Below are 18,926 nucleotides of genomic sequence, written 5' to 3'. Positions count from 1 at the left end.
GCCATGGAAATAATGATAAAACAAAGACATGCTCGCAACGTCTCTTCTGTGGGAGAGAGGTTGTAAGGAAGAGAAAAGGGCATCCCCAACTAAGCCACGAGGGTTATGGTTAGATAGAGAAGTATGTATCAGACTTGAATTGAATAAGAAATGAGTCACCAGAGTTTGTAATAAAAATGTTAATGCATGCCAGATATATACAAACACGTCCACCTCAGCAACATAGTAATTTTCTATCTCAACACTCAACCAACCAACTCTCTACATTACATAAGTGATAACTGTGATGCCATATAAAAGAAGCAAACCTTCTGAACTCTACACGTTGATATTACTGATATGATTCAAAGCATGAACTACTGATCTCAACCTCAGTCTTTGAACCACTCTCCCATACCCAATCTTTATGGTTGCTAATATCCTTAACCTCGCGTAGGCTTTCTTAGGTATGGATGCAAAATGGTAGATTTACATTCCAAGCCATCAATATGTTGGTACATCTTCGTCTTATCTCTTAGTGTTTGCAGCATTGCTATGTTAGGATAAACCCTGTAGCAGAAACAAATAGAACTCTTTTCTTGTGCGCATACTGACCAATCAGAGGCATAGCGCAGGGATCTTCCTTACCCCTTAAGGAACTATAACTGCTTCCGTCCCGGACAAGAAAAACTCTTCCCTTTTCCAGCGAGACGTCAAAGAGAGCGAACCTGTTACCTCACTCTCTCTCTCTCTCTCTCTCTCTCTCTGCCTACACCGGTATCGACGATTCCCACTACCGGGCAAAGGCAGACGAGTTCTATCCTAGATATATCTTTTTGGCATCTTACCCTTGCTTCAATAAACCTTCTCCTTGTGAGTTTTACGGAGTTGTTTGTTCGTTTTTTCAGTAGCTTGTGTTGAAATATTTATTTTATTAGGGAGTGCCCGAAAAGCATTAACTCAACTCCCTAAAACCCTGTTCAAATGAATCTTCTAGCTGAATGGAAAACATGAAGTCATTTCCTAGATCCTTCACTGTTGAGGTCTCTAGATGCTGAAAAACCTTCTACTCTAATAGTTTCTTCCCTCGGACTGCTAGAATTTGGAATTCCCTTCCTGTTTCCTACTTCCCTGACTGTACTACCCTGCACAAGTTTAAATGTAATGTGAACAGTTATCTCGCTGCTCAGCTTCCCTAAGTTCCCTGTTAGATATGATCCCAAATAGTATCCCATTTAGTCCAAGTGACAATATGCCTAGATTAGAGTGAAGGTATTTTATCTCCTACTGCAAGAACTTAGACACCATGGTCGAAAAATGGGATTGAGAAGTCAGTTCCTGACCCCCAAGGAGGGGCACTCTGACACGCAAAAAAGTGCCGGGGCAGTTCCATCGGCATTTCCCTTTATGGGCGCCTCAGGCGATTAGTAATAAACTAACCCCTTCTCAAAGAGAGAAGAAAAAGCCTGGGAGGGTGGACCTCCTGGAATTGCACAGCATCACACCGCAATTAACAGAGGCCAGATAATTACAGGAATGACCTAATCTCTGTTGATTTTGGGGTTTAGGGGCTGGAGATAAAAAAAAAAAATCTCTAGCCTAAATTGAGTCAAAAAGAGTAGTAAAAAAAATTGAAAGTAAATAGGAGTTACCTCCCCTTTGTGGAACTCTTCAACGTTCTCTAATGTCACATGGCCTCTCGAAAGAGGAGGAGAAAAACAAAAAAGAGAGAGAGAGAGAGAGAGAGAGCAGCTTGTCTTCTCTCAATCTGTGTATATCGAGATTTGTATCCTTCCATAGATTTGTTGATTTAAATTAATTATTTTTTTTTTTGTAAAATGCCCGGTTCTTACGAAGCTGTACCCATTTTGGAGAAGTTCCCTTTACAAATTCAAATCGGGTCCATTGCGTGTTACGGTAAGATTTTTCTAAATGCGAAACGGAGAAAAAAAATGTTCTTTTGGGGAAACATTGTTTTTTTTTCTTCTTCTTCTTCTATTTATACGACGACGAATAATGTTTGTTATTAATTGTTTTCAAAGTTGAAATTAAAATATTAATAAATTTGTGTGACCAGTTTCGTGTGTCTATGTATTTTTCGCGTCAACTTCGGTAATCACACGGAATTATTATTTGCTAGTAATCGAATATTTACCATTCTATCCAATAACACAAGATAAAACGAAATAAATAATAATAATAATAAAAAAATAATCACGTAATTAAATCCACCAGAATGCACTTCGATTTCTTCGTAAATAAGTCAGTCAATTTAATATTTTGTTATTATTTATAAAAAGAATAGATCAGCCCACTTAGTGATCCACTGATCCATCGAAATTTAAAACTAATGTAGGAGCCTTTAAACTGTCGAATAGGAAGTTACTTGTGACTTTAGACTTTAAATTCGGTAAATGTTTATTTTAACTACAACAGAATACGGACCGTGCTGAAATAATAACGTTTTTATTTAGAAATCCATTATTAACATCGGGAGGGGGCGTTTTCAACGATTCTCTACTCTCACTTAACGATTTAATAAACAAAATTAATAATTAATCGAATTATTTACATAAAATCCAATAACACAAGATGAAACGCAAAAAAAAAAAAAAAAAAAAAATGAAATTAAATCCACCAGAATACACTTCGATTTCTTTGTAAACAAGTCAGTCATTTTAATATTTTTTTATTATTTATAAAAAGAATAATGATCCTTTGAAATTTAAAAATAATGGTATTTTTTACGACTTGCCCCAGCAGCGTAGTATAACCCCCCCCAACCACCCTATGTTAAGAACGGCTTTCGGAATACCTCCCCCCCAACCTCCATGTTAAGAACGGCTTTCGAGGTTGGTGGCGTTTATTCCGAAAGCCGTTCTTAACATGGGGATGTTGGGGTGTTTATTCCTAAAGGCATTTTCTTATTTTCACCCTCCCCGTAATCAGTTTCTTAAAGGTAAATAAATCTTCGGGTGGTCCCTCCTCCGTCCCTCCCCTCCGTGCATATTTACCATTTTTTTTTAACCATACGATTAAAAAAATTATTTTTAGTTTTTGAATTTTTAACTTAAAAAGTAAAACAAAATGAAAGTAAAAGGCCTCCCAGACAACGTCCGGTATGCACATGCACAGAAAAAAAAAAAATATACAAAAATGCTATTAGTAAAAATACCAGCTGATCACACACACACACACACACACACATATATATATATATATATATATATATATATATATATATATATATATATTAATTAAAAAATTTTTTTTTTTTTTTTTTTTTAGATCAAGCGTTTTTAGTTTATCAGGTTTGTGTTAAGACACGCCACGGTCGGTTCACTTTTTGGTCTTTTTTTTTTAGTAAAGATATGTACACATGAATAACAAAAATAGAATAATTTATAAAATAAAAATGTGACTTTTTTTCTTTTTTTTTAAATACTTTTCTTTGTTTTTTTTTTTAAACTCCCCGGCGGACCTGAAGAATCTTGCCCCCGCTCTATTTTTTATTTTTATTTATTTATTTTTTCTCGTTTTATTATCGAATGGACACTAGTCTGTCAGATTATCAAAAATGTTTTTTAAAAGGTCAATATTTAAATATTTGTAGAGGGTGCTCAGTTTCTAATGCAACGTTCTAGTAAATTGATCACCCATTTTGGAACCACTCGACGTTTTTTCGCCAAATTTCGCGAATTTCGCCATTTTTAATCTCCATTTCCTTTTTTTTTTTTTTTTTAAATAATATAAAAAAATATATTTAAACTGATTTTAAAAAAAAAAAGGCTAAATTCGGGAAATTTGGCCTAAAAACGTCGAGTGGTTCCAAAATGGGTGATCAATTTACTGGAACGTTGCATTAGAAACTGAGCACACCCTGCAAATATTTAAATATTAACTTTTTTAAAACATTCTGATAATCTGGTAGACTATAGTCCATTCAATAATAATGATGATAATAAAAAAGACAGAAAAAAAAATAAATAAATAAAGGCGATGCAAGATTTTTCAATTCGTCTTTTATATTTTTTGTCAATGTGGCTTGGTTATCCCACGGAAGACTTACCTGCAAAAAGGGTGTTTATTCCGAAAGCCGTTCTTAACATGGGAATTGAGTGTTTATTCTGAAAATATTTTATTTTATAGTAAGCCCCACCCTCCCCAATGGTTTACTTCTACTTGTGCAGCTGTCATTGCGCAAAGGCAGCATGCGTGCTGCAGATTTAACAGACGGAAGTATATAGAAGCCAGAAGTAACTGTAAGAAAGAAATAAAGACAGCTAAGAGAGAAATTACTGAAACCAACAAAAAACGCATGGAAGCACAGAAATTAGGAACTCGTGACTTCTGGAAAAGCTACAACAGTGTAGTAAATAATAGGCAATCAACAATTCCCCCACTATCCAACAATCATGAGGTTGTTTGCTCAGCAACTGAGAAGGCTAACATGCTTGCCAGTCAGTTTGCCTCAAACTCTACACTGGACCCTGCTAACCACCCCTCCCAGACTTTCCTTTGCAGACAGATGCCACACAAGACGATCTGAAAATCACCCCTTCTCAGGCGCATGCTATCATAAAAAATCTTGACACTTCAAAAGCATATGGACCTGATCTCCCGGCTGTGCTATTAAAAAAGTGCTCCGCCAAAGTAGCTCCAGTTCTCTCCAAACTTTACAACAAATACCTTAATGATGAATCTTGCTTTCCTGCCTGCTGGAAAACTGCTTCTGTGGTACCAGTTTTCAAGAATTCTGGCGAAAGAACTGATCCAGTAAATTATTGCCCCATTAGCCTTCTCCCACTTTTCGCCAAAATATTTAAGTCCATAATTAACCAAGCTCTAGTCCATCACCTTACAGATGCTAAACTTCTGACTGACCAACAATACAGATTTAGGCAAGTCTGTTCCACTGCAGACATACTAACTGTAATCTCAGAACGTATATACCATTCATTGGACAAAGCGGGGGAGGGCAGAGCGGTAGCTCTAGATATATCTAAAGCTTTTGACAGGGTATGGCATGAGGGTCTCCTCAGGAAGATTAGATCATACGTTATCACTGGAAGAATACTTAACATAATTAAATCCTTCTTAAATAAGAGAAAAATCCAGGTTGTTCTTGATGGTCGTACATCTAAGCAATATGATATAAATGCGAGAGTGCCTCAAGGTTCTATCTCTATTCATAAATACTCTCCCTGACAAAATTGTCTGAGATGGGTATATATGCTGATGACACCACGCTCTGTAACAGACACAACAGGAAAACAAATGAGCACATATCTAAAGAAATGGTAGAAACACTAGAGGATGACTTCCAATTTGTAGTAGAATGGCCACAAAAATGGATGGTCACATTCAATGCTGCCAAGACTAAACTTGTTTCCTTCAATAATTACAAGAAACCTTCTCTACCACCAATAGCAATGGCCAAAGACTCTTTATCTGAAAGTATATCTTTCAAACTTCTCGGCCTAATGTTCACAGGAAACATGAGTTGGAACAATTACATTGAGAGTATTGCCAGGACCGCTGCAAAGAAGGTAGATTCTCTCTACCGTGCTAGAAAGTATTAATGCCGGTGTCCCTCAGGGGTCCATCCTGGGCCCAACTCTTTTCCTGATCTACATTAATGATCTTCCAAATCACATCCTTACATCATTTGTAGACATCTATGCTGACGACACTACCATTTATGGTAGCACATCTAAGACAGTAAACGACCAAGTTCTCTCCAATTCTCTCTCCACTGATCTTGAGCACGTAGTACAATGGGGTAAAGAATGGCTGGTTACTTTTAATGCATCTAAAACCAAGCTTCTCTCTTTACATCATCAACATTCTGAGCCACATCTGGCATCAATTGAAATGAATGGCTCTCGTCTTCAGGAGGCCTCAAGTTTTGACAAGCTTCTTGGCTTGACCATTACTCCTGATCTTAAATGGAACACGTACATCAAATCTGTTGCCAAGGCCGCTGGAAAAATGGTGGGATCTTTCTATCGATCTGGTAATCTCACTGCTGATGCTATTCTCTATCTATATAAGAGCCAGGTACGTCCAAGGATGGAATACTGTTGCCACATCTGGGCAGGAGCTGCTAGAAAGGACTTGACCTGCTTTGATAGAGTTCAAAATAGACTTCGTAGCCTCGTAGGAGATGTCCTTTTCTCTTCCTTGCAACCTTTATCTCACAGAAGAGATGTTGCGAGTTTGTCTCTGATGTATCGTTATTTTCATGGAAAGTGTTCGAATGAGCTTCAATCTATGGTCCCCCCTCGCCAAACTTTCACAAGAAACACTCGTCTAGCTGTAAACACTATCAATAATTCCCCCCACTCTTTATCTGTGCCTAAACCTAAACGTAGATTCCATGAACAAAGCTTTTTTCTTAGAACTGCACGCCTGTGGAATTGTCTTCCGTTTTCCTGCTTTCCGGCTGACTACAATATGGTTGTCTGCAAGTCTAATGTAAATAAGTTCTTGATGAGTCGTTCCATATAAGTTATCAACTTTACCAAATTTTCATTACTAATGATTACTATAATGTCCAATTTCTACTGTACACTCTTTAACCCTTATCCTTGAGTGGCCTCTTGGCCTTGATAATGTGGTGATGCCTGTGTAAAAAAAAAAAACCTACTAACGCCTGAAAGTATCCTGTACCTCTATAAGGCCACCATTCACCCATGTATGGCGTATTTGGGCTTGTGCATCTGCTACTAGTCTCTCGCTCCTAGACAAGGTTCAAAAGAAAGTCGCCAACCTGATAGGTCCTGAACTGTCATCTAAGCTTCAGCCTCTGTCCCATCGACGAAATGTTGCATCCCTCTGCCTGTACTACAAGTACTTTAACGGTGAATGCTCCAACGAACTGCAAGCACTTGTACCCCCTCGACGTAAATATCCCTGACAAACACTACAAGCAGCTAAATCCCACCCCTTCACAGTAGAGATCCCTAGATGTAAGAGAGCCTTCTACTCCAGTAGTTTCTTCACCAGAACCGCTAGACTTTGGAATTCCCTTCCGGGTTCCTGCTTCCCCAACTGTGCTGACATGCAGAAGTTCAAGTGTAACGTGAACCGATATCTTGCTGCCAACTTCCCACCTAGTACCCCTGTAGATTATGTCCTTGATACAACATAAAAGTGGCAATGTGCCTTGTTTGGGGTGAAAATGTAAAAAAAGAAAAAAAGCCGTTCTTAATATGAGGAGATTGGTTGTTTATTCTGAAAGCCGTTCTTAAGATGAGGAGGTTGGAGATAATACATCTAAAAAACAATTCTTTGCAGGTAAGTCTTCAGTAAGAAAACCAGGCCACATTGACCCTATTTTTAAAAAATTCCTTTAGTCTTTGACGTCACCTTGTACCATTCGTTTTCTCGTGTGCAACTGGTTCAATTCTTATATCGGAAAGTCATTAGCAGCTGACTAACTATTTGACCTACTTTCACTGTTGTGTTTTGTTCTTTTCCGAAAATTTATTAAGAATGAAAAATAATTTTTTTCCTGATCCCCATATAATATACTTATTTCATCCGTGGTGAACCCCAGCAAATGAATATTTAAGTACATTTTTTTTCCAAATGCTCTGAAAACGATTTCTACCCCCCCTCCCGCTACCAAACAGAAACGGGAGTGATTCTATAAAATTATTTGATGTTTACCATAACCAGATTGAAGTCCTACTAAATCGAAAGGTTTGTTTAAGTGTAGTTTCTGAACTTTTAACCGGACATGCAACATGCACAAACGAAAAATTAGACATTTCCTTTTTATATGATAAATGTCTTTACTGTTGCATTAAACAATGTTATATATCCAGAAAATGATTCATTAATCTGGGTTTTGCTACTTAAAAATAGTATTCATTTAGTAGTTTTGAATAATATCAGAAAAAAGTCAGAAAAAAAATGGTATCATTATTTAATTACCTACATAAAAAAAAATTGCTGCTCAACAGATCGATTTAAAATAAAAACAAATGTTGTTTTAAGCAAAAACAATATCACGTACTTACTTGCCATGTCGAAAATAGTAATATATCCAAAAATTACGAAAATTCATAGACTAGAAATTTATTTTTACGGGAAATTGGATAAAATCGCATTTTTCTTAGACATAAAGTAGACAGTAAGAGTCTACACACAGGGGACATAATTTAGAACGAATATTTTAGATCACTTGTTCATGGTTGTAATATTTGTTTGTTAGCGATAGTCTTTTCTTTCTTCTTTTTACTAAAAACACAATAGCAGTTGTTCTACTCAATGAATTTTTGGATATATTACTATTTTCGACATGACAATTAAGTACGTGATATTGTTTTTGCTTAAAACGATATATTTAAAAAATCGATTTATCGACTATAGCTTAACAAGCACCAAAAATATAATTCAAATTATGTCCAAAGTAGATATGCTTAAGTAATCCAATCGGTTGAGATTTTTAGAATTAGAAATCGTTTTCAGGGCACTTAAAAAATCTTATCAGACTAGGGATGGGGCATCCTGTCGAATGCCAGAGATTCACACTAATACATTCCAATCAAGAGATCTTTTAAAGATTTAAACCGTCTCTTTGAGTGCAATTGTTTAAATCTCACTTGCACTTGGTCCACCAAGTATATTTGCCAGGTAGTTTTTGGATTTCTTTTTCATGAATCCAGTTGCTATTGGGGATGGACGTGGTTCTTTAAATATTACCATTCATTGCTGCAATGTTTGTTTTGTTAAAAAATACAAAAGAATCATCATGTCCATTACTCTCCATACACTTGAATTCTAGCTTTGGAATTGCTTCCAAATCGCCTATGAATTTCCGACGGCCACCAAAAAGATTTTTTTTATTTACAGAAAATAATGGTACATTTACAGAATTTAAACCAAACATTAAAAAAAAAATTTTTTTTAACCCCAACCTAACCTTAACCCAAGTAGTTTTAAGGTGTAGTTAGGCAAAAGTCGGTTCGGTTTAAATTCTGTAGAAGTAACGCAAATAAAACCAACATGTTAGGCAACGATGTTTATTGTGTCCGAATCGAATGCGATGTTAATGTCTTTAAACAGTAAAATCGGAAATAATTGCTGCTCCTAAATTCAAATATAATTAACAAATATCCGTGAAGCCATCATTTTTAGAAAAAAAAAACTTGATTTCAAAGACCACAAAGTCAACATCGTTTCTGTGGCCGTGCAAAATTCGAAAGTAATTTTGAAGCCTTTAAACTGTCTGTATGATAATGTCAGTTGAATCACGATGGCCTCGGTCGAACAGACTTTGTAATGCAGTACACGCTTAGAGATACGCTGTGTAATGCAGTACACGCTTAGAGATATGCTGTGTAATGCAGTACACGCTTAGAGATATGCTGTGTAATGCAGTACACGCTTACGCTGTGTAATGCAGTACACGCTTAGAGATACGCTGTGTAATGCAGTACACGCTTAGAGATACGCTGTGTAATGCAGTACACGCTTAGAGATACGCTGTGTAATGCAGTACACGCTTAGAGATACGCTGTGTAATGCAGTACACGCTTAGAGATACGCTGTGTAATGCAGTACACGCTTAGAGATACGCTGTGTAATGCAGTACACGCTTAGAGATACGCTGTGTAATGCAGTACACACTTAGAGATACGCTCTGTAATGCAGTACACACTTACACATACACTCTGTAATGGAGTGGTCCTGGATATGACCTTAAACTATATCCTGTGGTAAGGCCCCAGTTTGTGGGCTTTGGGGAGTGTGGAGCCACCCCTTAACTGCCATTGCTCCCAGGTCTACTCTGACCCGGAGTGGTAGTACCTGTTAGGGCCCCAACTATGGGTTGAATAGAAACTGACTTGAAAAAAATAAACATATATTCTATTAAAAACTTTTTCTTCAAAATCACTGGATTCGGCATTAAATGACTTAAAAAGGGTTGATATGCCGTAAAACAAAAACAGCCAACCAACCAACAAACTTTAATGCAGTACACGCTTACACATACACTCTGTAATGTAGTACACGTTTACACATACACTCTGTAATGCAGTACATGCTTACACATACACTGTAATGCAGTACACGTTTACACATACACTCTGTAATGCAGTACACGTTTACACATACACTCTGTAATGTAGTACACGGTTACACATACGCTCTGTAATGCAGTACACGGTTACACATACGCTCTGTAATGTAGTACACGCTTACTCACACGCTAACACGTAGACACCCGAGGCCCAACACGTTGTAGCTGAATACGTTGCAAGGAACATAGGATAAGTAATAACCCGATTCCTTTTTTTTTTTTCAACATTTATTTCCAGGTACTTTCTCGAATAAAATGTGATCATGTGCTTGCTCTCTGTCCTCTTGAATGTCATTTCGAACATGCTTACTCTCCTTTTCATAATCCTGCTTTTACATTATCGTGGCATAATTTCACACACGGCTGAATATTTCACATACAACCACCATATGTGCGGGCGCGCTCTATTACAACTTTAAATCAGGGTTTCAGAGTCAGATTTTTCAATAGACTGGCTGAACATGGGAAGACTTTGAAATAAGAATTCAAAGCCTGGTATTTTGGGAATCCTCTGAGTTGAAGCCCAGCTTTAAATTGTCAGTTCCAAATCGATTTTGGGCTAGAAATAAAGTTTATAGGCCCCACTTGGGATGCTCCTATAAATCTAATTCATAGTAGACATGAAGCTAATTTCAACCCTAACCAAGGTAAGCAGAAAATCTCCTTTGCTCTCCTGCACAATCTCCCGTTTCATTCACACAGATTGCAAGTCAAAATACAAACAGTGACACCTCTCTTGCACTTCCTCGTTCCAGCAGATACACTGTTTACTGTGCCAATCGCTCGTGGTCCATTCTAGTATCAAAAGTGTCTGATCTCTTGTTTCTCTCCTGAAAATCAAGCAGTCTACCACTGCTCTGTGTCTTGCCCCAATTCCAATGATCAACTATGCTCAACTCCTCAACAGTGGCAAACTGCTAATTGAATGCCACTCTGCTAACTTACGTGACTCTGTTTTTGACAACCTCTCTGCTGACATTTATGATGAAAAGGCATCACTATCCAAAATGGATAAAACGATCATCGCTGCAAAAACGACTACCATCATTGCACACAGGGTTGACACAAACTTGTTGAAAGATGATTTCTGAACTGACATTTGCATTAAATATCCGTGCATCACAAATCTCTTGTTCATCAAACTACGCAACAACAGCAATTTCAACAGCATTACATTTAATGTCCCTGCATTCTGTGTGTCTTTGATTCTACAATGTTCTTAAATTCTAGTGTGCCTAACTGTGTCCTAGATATGCCTGGGGTATGTGACTTTTTCATGTTAATGCCTCACATCTAATCTATGTAAAAAAAACAATGCCATTTTCAAGCAACTTGATTCTCTCGAGGGCAAGGATCATGAGGTTATCAGGCTAGCTATTTCTATCTATTCAGCAAATCTACTGACTGGTTTTGCATATTGATCACCAAGTGCTGACTAGTTTATTCTGCCGCACATCGAATCATCTATTGGATCATACTATATATCGCACAGCACTGCATATATGATACTCGTTGATTTCAACTGTCAGAACTCAAATTCGTTGACAACCGACCCAAATGATTGTAACATTTCTTATCTGACTGACTTTCGTTTGACTCAAATTGTAAAAACTGCAACAAGATTCCCTATTGGTCCTACTGAACGTCCCTGTTTATTAGAATATGTTAACATACGTGCCTGACATATTTAGTGTGCCGTCATCGGACCCTCTTGTGGATCATGCAATTGTTTCATTTTGCAACCACCTCAGCTAAAATAACCTCCTCAGTGACATGCAATATAGTTTCTGTTCTGCTAGATCTACAGCAGATGTACTAACAGTTATATCTCATAGGATTAGCAAATCTCTTGACAGAAGCTTCCTGTCTAGGGCAATTGCTCTTGACATATCAAAGGCCTTTGATAGGGTATGGCATAAAGGTCTACTCCACAAAATCTCCAGCTACAATATAGCTGGAAATGTCTTTTCCATTATTAAAACATTTCTTTCTGATAGGTTCATAAAAGTGGTGGTTGAAGGACAGAAATCAGAAGCTCACAATATTAATGCTGGAGTCTCTCAGGGGTCCACCCTGGGCCCAACTCTCCTCCTGATCTATATCAATGATTTCCCAAATCGCATCTTAAAATCATTCGTTGACATTTATGCTGATGACACTACCATTTATGGCAACACTTCAAAGGCAGTAAATGACCAAGTTCTTTCTCCTCTGATCTTGATCATGTGGTGCAATGGGGAAATATGTGGCTGGTTAATTTTAATATATCTAAAACCAAGCTTCTATCTTTATATCATCAATACTCTGATCCCCGTCTGGCATCAATTGAAATGAATGGTTCTCATCTTGGCATCTTGGGGAGGCTCCATGTTTTGACAAACTTCTGGGTCTGACCTTTACTCCTGATCTGAGATGGAACACGTACATCAAATCCGTTGCCAAGGCTGCTGGGAAAATGGTGGGATCATTCTATCATTCCAATAGATATCTCGCTACTGATGCAATTCTCTACCTGTATAAGAGCCAAGTACGTCCAAGGATGGAGTACTGTTGCCACATCTGGGCAGGAGCTGCTAGAAGCAGCTTATCTTGCCTTGACAGAGTTCAAAATAGACTTCGTAGCCTAGTGGGGCATGCCCTTTTCTCTTCCCTGCAACCTCTTTCCCGCCAGAAATGTTGCAGGCCTGTTTCTGCTTTATCATTATTTTAATGGTAAGTGCTCATCTGAGCTTCAATCTATGGTCTCCCTCCTCCACCTGGCCTGACTTTCACAAAAAACACTTGTCTAGCTGAAAGCATTATCAATATTTTCCCCCACACTTTATCTGTGCCTAAACCTAAATGTAGATTTCATGAACAAAGATTCTTTCGTAGATCTGCACACATGTAGAACTCTGTTCCATTTTCCTACTTTCCAACTGACTACAATATGGTAGTCTTCAAGTCTAATGTAAACAAATATTTGATGAGCCATCTCCTTAAGTAATCCAATTTACCAAATTACTACGATATTATCCCATTATTGCCTTTTCTATAGAAGATCTCCACGATGGTTCCGATCTTCAAGCGCAAATGTGACAGATCAAAGTTATCTAGCTATCGTCCAATTTCTGTGACCTCTTGTTCTGGCAAGGTCATGGAGTGCATTGTGAACGACTGCCTTATTTCACATCTTATAAAAAAATAAGGGTGCTAGTACTCTTATTGATCCACGCTATATTTTAAAAAACATTTTCAAGTTTAATTAAAGGTTTATGATATTTGTTTTTATTAAATTGTAAGGTTAAAGTACGGAATAGGTACACCCCTCTCCTCCCATGTTAAGAATGGCTTTCCAAATAATAACCTTATTACTTCAGCACGGATCAGTAAATGCACTAGTACTAATAAGCTCCTCCATCTGTCTCAACTTGGTTTTCTAAAATCACGCTTTGCCATGGAACAAGCTGCCTGTCTTTATCAGCACTTCGTCACACAACCTGACGTTAAGAAGTGCACAATTTCAGCATTTTTAGATTTTACCGACTCATTTAGAACCGTTTCTCACTTGACTCTGCAGCAGAAACTCATATCGTGTCCAAGACAAGCTCTTTACTTGGATCTCCAACTATCTCTCTGATCAGCTGACAGGAACTTTGGTCCCTGTCTATTTATCGGATGAACTTCCTGTCTCAATTGAGGTGCCGCAGGGAAGTATTATTGCACCAACGTTATTTATCAATGACCTGCTGACATTAATAGTCAGTGCAACATCTCATTTTAACTGCAACAACTTAACTATGTTCCGAAGCCAATGACGCACAAAACTTTGTGCCCCACCTAAATCCTTAAATGACATTGGTATACCTGCAGTCATTGCTTGTTTTTGCATTTGAATGGCCAAAGGACTGGGTTATGCTATTCCATCAAGCAAAAACAGTTGCGATACTGTCCTCTAGATGCCTTTTTCCTGTCCCTATCTGTGGGATTTGGTTTCAAGACACATTTGTGCCATTCTCGAAATCTCATAACTATCTGGGAGTAATAATATCTAACAATTTCAGGTTTGACGACCACTTGGCTTATGTATCCAACAGGATTAATAGTAAGTTTTACGTATTGAGTATCCTGAGTTCCACCAAATCCCTCATGAATGGCATTTGCTGACTAGGCTTTACAGGTAATGAGTCATCCCTACTTGGAATACAGGTACCTAGTGTTCACCGTAGTTGGCAGGGTTATCTAAAATGTCGTGCCGTCAAATACATACATTACAACCCCAGAATATGGTGGCCCTGGGATACTTTTTTTTTTTTTTTTTTTCCAGGTGGAATACACTGTTTTAAGCCCCGGGTTACACTATTTGCTCCGCCTTACGGTGTTATTCATAATGTTATTTGATTATATGCATGTGTATTATATACTATACTGTATTTTAATATGTACTGTATACAGTTTTGCTTCGGCACTGCTATAAGGCGATTTCACCTTACGATCCCAACCCTGGAACAGATTAATGCTGTATCCCAGGGTTCTTCTGTATTCCCTGCTGCGACCCTGTTTTTACTGGAATATATTGGATTAGATCTATTGTCTACTTTTCTGAATGTAACAGTTGCTTCTGCTGACTACAGATTATTTCATGGTTTTTGCTCAACCGCAAAATATAAGCCTGTGCTGCGGCTAAACAGACCAAACTGCGATGATATACATTCACATTAGACCCTCTACATAATCACACCAGTGTTTGCTCAAAGATGTATCAGCAATCTCCTTTCTCATTGTGTTCTGCAATCCTGAACGTGCTGCCTCAGAATTGTGTGAATGTACATGTATTGTATCACTATCACATTTTCGGTATTTGCTAACTATCGTGATGTTCGTAAGTTTTATGCATTCCCTAATTGGCTTAGTAACTTCTGTCTATTGCTAGCGGTTTTTATGACCATGGCTTAATAAAGAAAAAAAAGTGGGGGTAATAATAATAATGATGATGAAAACGGCTGAAATATTAAGGAAAACCCTTGAATGTGGAGAATAATACAAGACTATATAACAAATAAGCGTTACAGGGAATGAAGAACACCGAAGCTGCATATCTACAAGTTCTATACCCCCATCACGCATCCCCCCCATTGTTTCATCACTGTCCCCCCCCCCAAAGAAAAGTGATACCAAAGAGCCGAGAAGGGTCAAGGAGGATAGAAAGACCGAGGAGAGAGCACTGACCAGACCTCCGCTGGACAAGCGTGAAGAGAACTGGGACCTTGGGGAGGCAAATTCCTGTATAGACCAATGCCCACTGCCAGCGAGAAATCAATGGTAAGTGGCTGTTGCGATGACGCAAATTTATTTGCAAATGCTATCGAAGGAGGTGGAAAGAGCTGGACGTCTGGAGAGACTTGTTGTCACTCAGCTTCCAGAGAACATCACAGTTTTCCAATCAGATCTTTGTTGACTTGTGTGAAAGCTCCACTTGAGCCAATAATAATAAGAGAAGATATCTTTAACAAAGCAATTTTCACAAACCATTTTTGGTTGTTCAAGTTAGGAAAAATATTTTTGTTGTTCAATTCAGAATTCAACCTAATTAAAAATACAGACAAATCTTTGATGTACGTACTCGTTACGGAACGAAAATATTATATTAAAAAAAAAAGCACGTAAATTCATCAAGTTATTGTTTTTTTAACTAAGATTTTATGTCAAAGCACAATATTGTTTAATGTTTTGATCCTCCAATAAGCGAGAGACAACTTAATTCAAACTATCGAAATCAAAATTGTAATGGCCACAATTTACTATTAAAATCGCTAAAAAATCATTTAAAAAAAATATGTATAACTACTGGGTCAATTTACGTGATTTTTGGAATATGATATTTACATTCCGTGACAGACACATACAAAGTTATCTTTATATATTTTTTAAAGTTAGGTTGAACCTATTGTTTGTAAATGTTTATTTTAATGTTTATTTAACTAGTATTTTATTTGCTTTTCGATGACCTGGGTGTATTTCTTATAAATTTAAACAAAATATTTTGGATTATTTAAATAAAGTTGTATATTAGTTATGGTATAGATTCGCCCCCCATGGCGGCTTCCTCATACTGGCTTGGGAAAATTCGGTGACGACGTACGATTAAAACGCGATCATTCAAAATGAAATCCGGTTTCTTAAAACGAAAAATAGAAAAAAAAAAAAATTATTTACATCGTTGCATTGTATTTATTTTACTTTTTTTTTTTTTTGTAATAATTTTGAACATTTCTGCAGTTTACGGGCTGTGATATTTTTTAGATCGGATTTTCAAGTTAAATTCAATTTTTTGCAGTATCTTCTGTTTATTAAATTGTTAGGTAATAGTACAGAATAGTTAACAAAAAACCCTCCCCCATATTAAGAATAGGCGTTTCTAAAATATTATTTCAACACTTCATAAACTGCAGAAGTACCTTGTTTTGCTAGTGTTATTTTTAACCTTATTCTCCCACTTGGACATTTCGTATGTTTGTGACTTTCAGGAGATGATGGACCATTTCTTTGGATTTTGTAAGGCAAGACACGAAAGCAACAACAAAACACATAAAACAAACAAAAAATCAAACATCTCAACAAAAATAACCTTCTTAGTGATACTCAATATGGTTTCCGTTCTGCTAGATCTACAGCAGATGTCCTTACAGTTATATCGCATAGGATTAGCAAATCTCTCGACGGTGGCAATCTTTCTAGGGCAATTGCTCTTGACATATCTAAAGCCTTTGATAGGGTATGGCATAAAGGTTTACTTCATAAGATCGCTAGCTATGGTATAGCTGGAAAAGTCTTCTCAATTATTAAATCATTTCTTTCTGATAGGTTCATAAGAGTAGTAGTTGAGGGGCAAAAATCAGAAGCTCACAGTATTAATGCCGGTGTCCCTCAGGGATCCATCCTGGGCCCAACTCTTTTCCTGATCTACATTAATGATCTTCCAAATCATATCCTTACATCATTTGTAGACATTTATGCTGACGACACTACCATTTATGGTACCACATCTAAGACAGTAAACGACCAAGTTCTCTCCAATTCTCTCTCCTCTGATCTTGAGCACGTAGTACAATGGGGAAAGGAGTGGCTGGTTACTTTTAATGCATCTAAAACCAAGCTTCTCTCTTTACATCATCAACATTCTAATCCACATTTGTCATCAATTGAAATGAATGGCTCTCGTCTTCAGGAGGCCTCAAGTTTTGACAAGCTTCTGGGCTTGACCATTACTCCTGATCTTAAATGGAACACGTATATCAAATCTGTTGCAAAGGCCGCTGGAAAAATGGTGGGATCTTTCTATCGATCCAGTAGATATCTCACTGCTGATGCTATTCTCTACCTATATAAGAGCCAGGTACGTCCAAGGATGGAATACTGTTGCCACATCTGGGCAGGAGCTGCTAGAAAGGACTTGGCCTGCCTTGATAGAGTTCAAAATAGACTTCGTAGCCTCGTAGGAGATGTCCTTTTCTCCTCCTTGCAACCTCTATCTCACAGAAGAGATGTTGCGAGTTTGTCTCTGATGTATCGTTATTTTCATGGAAAGTGTTCAACTGAGCTTCAATCTATGGTCCCCCCTCGCCAAACTTTCACAAGAAACACTCGTCTAGCTGTAAACACTATCAATAATTTCCCCCACTCTTTATCTGTGCCTAAACCTAAACGTAGATTCCATGAACAAAGCTTCTTTCTTAGAACTACACGCCTGTGGAATTGTCTTCCGTTTTCCTGCTTTCCGGCTGACTACAATATGGATGTGTTCAAGTCTAAAGTAAATAAGTTCTTGATGAGCCGTTCCATATAAGTTATTAAATTTACCAAATTTTCATTACTAATGATTACTATATTGACCAATTTCTGCTGTACACTCTTTAACCCTTATCCTTGAGTGGCCTCTGGGCCTTGATAATGTGGTGATGCCTTTGTAAAAAAAAAAAAAAAAAAAAAAAAAAAAAAAACTAATAACAATAAACAGGTGCTTTTATGTTTACATTTTACGGGACAAACTGGAAATAGCCGGCGCATTTTACGATTTGAAAGTCGCAAAAAAAAAAAAAAAAAAAAGAAAAAAGGCAGACGGCACTAAAATATACGAATGTAATTGTAACACCAATATAGGGTAAAGTTGTTTAATTTAAAGTCAGTACTAATTGATCGTTGGCGTTCGGCGACGGTTCTGCAAGTTCCGGTTTGTTCCATAAATTGTAATCAAAACTAAACTGAGCGGACCTGGACGAGACCCCCTCCCCCCATAATTTTTATATTATGTTTTAGTATGTAGTATAGATTTCGAGGTTGGGGGTGTTTATTCTGAAAGCCGTTCTTAACATGGGGAAGTACAAAATCTAAAAATTAAGAAAATTCACCGAGTAGAACAGCTGCTATTATGTTTTTAATAAAAGTCTCTTGCTATGTTCCAAAACAAAATGTCAGTCATTATAGTTGCGAAAAGGGAGAAAAGTATGTCCTCTGTATGCGCAATCTTCAAGGTGTTCACATCTAGGGAAAATGCAATTTCCCCTTCTTTTCCGTAAAAAATTTAACTATAAATAATTTTCTGCTCGATGAATTTTTATAATTTAGTATTTTCGACACGGCTATTAAGTAAATGCTGTCAGTTTGGCTTAAAATCACGTATTAAAAATAAAATCAATTGGTCGACTCCATCTTAATAAGCACCGATTTTTCTGTATTCATGATTATTATTATTTAGGTTGAATTCTGGATTTGCACCTCAGAAGCATTCGAGTTGGATTCTTTCTGATAGAAATACAAATAAAAACAACAACAAAAAAAACATTGGAAAATAAAAACAACAAAAAATAAAAACGAT

General features: G+C 37.2%; 1 protein-coding gene across 1 annotated transcript in view; it reads left to right on the top strand.

Annotated features, from left to right (window-relative positions):
• The first annotated feature begins 1,638 nt into the window (after positions 1-1,638).
• LOC145256348 (vam6/Vps39-like protein) overlaps positions 1,639-18,926 on the top strand; it is a 248,094-nt gene continuing 230,806 nt past the window's right edge. The window contains exon 1 of the mRNA XM_080115165.1: positions 1,639-1,896. Within this exon, the coding sequence (XP_079971291.1) occupies positions 1,818-1,896 (79 nt within the window). The 5' untranslated portion in view covers positions 1,639-1,817. The remainder of the gene's footprint in view (positions 1,897-18,926) is intronic.

The sequence above is a fragment of the Euprymna scolopes genome, chromosome 32 (genome assembly GCF_053919585.1).
Source record: "Euprymna scolopes isolate OS-2025 chromosome 32, ASM5391958v1, whole genome shotgun sequence".
In the NCBI taxonomy this organism is placed as follows: Eukaryota; Metazoa; Mollusca; class Cephalopoda; order Sepiida; family Sepiolidae; genus Euprymna; species Euprymna scolopes.
The sequence above is the reverse complement of the archived record's forward strand: the minus strand, read 5'-3'. Positions and strand labels throughout refer to the sequence as shown.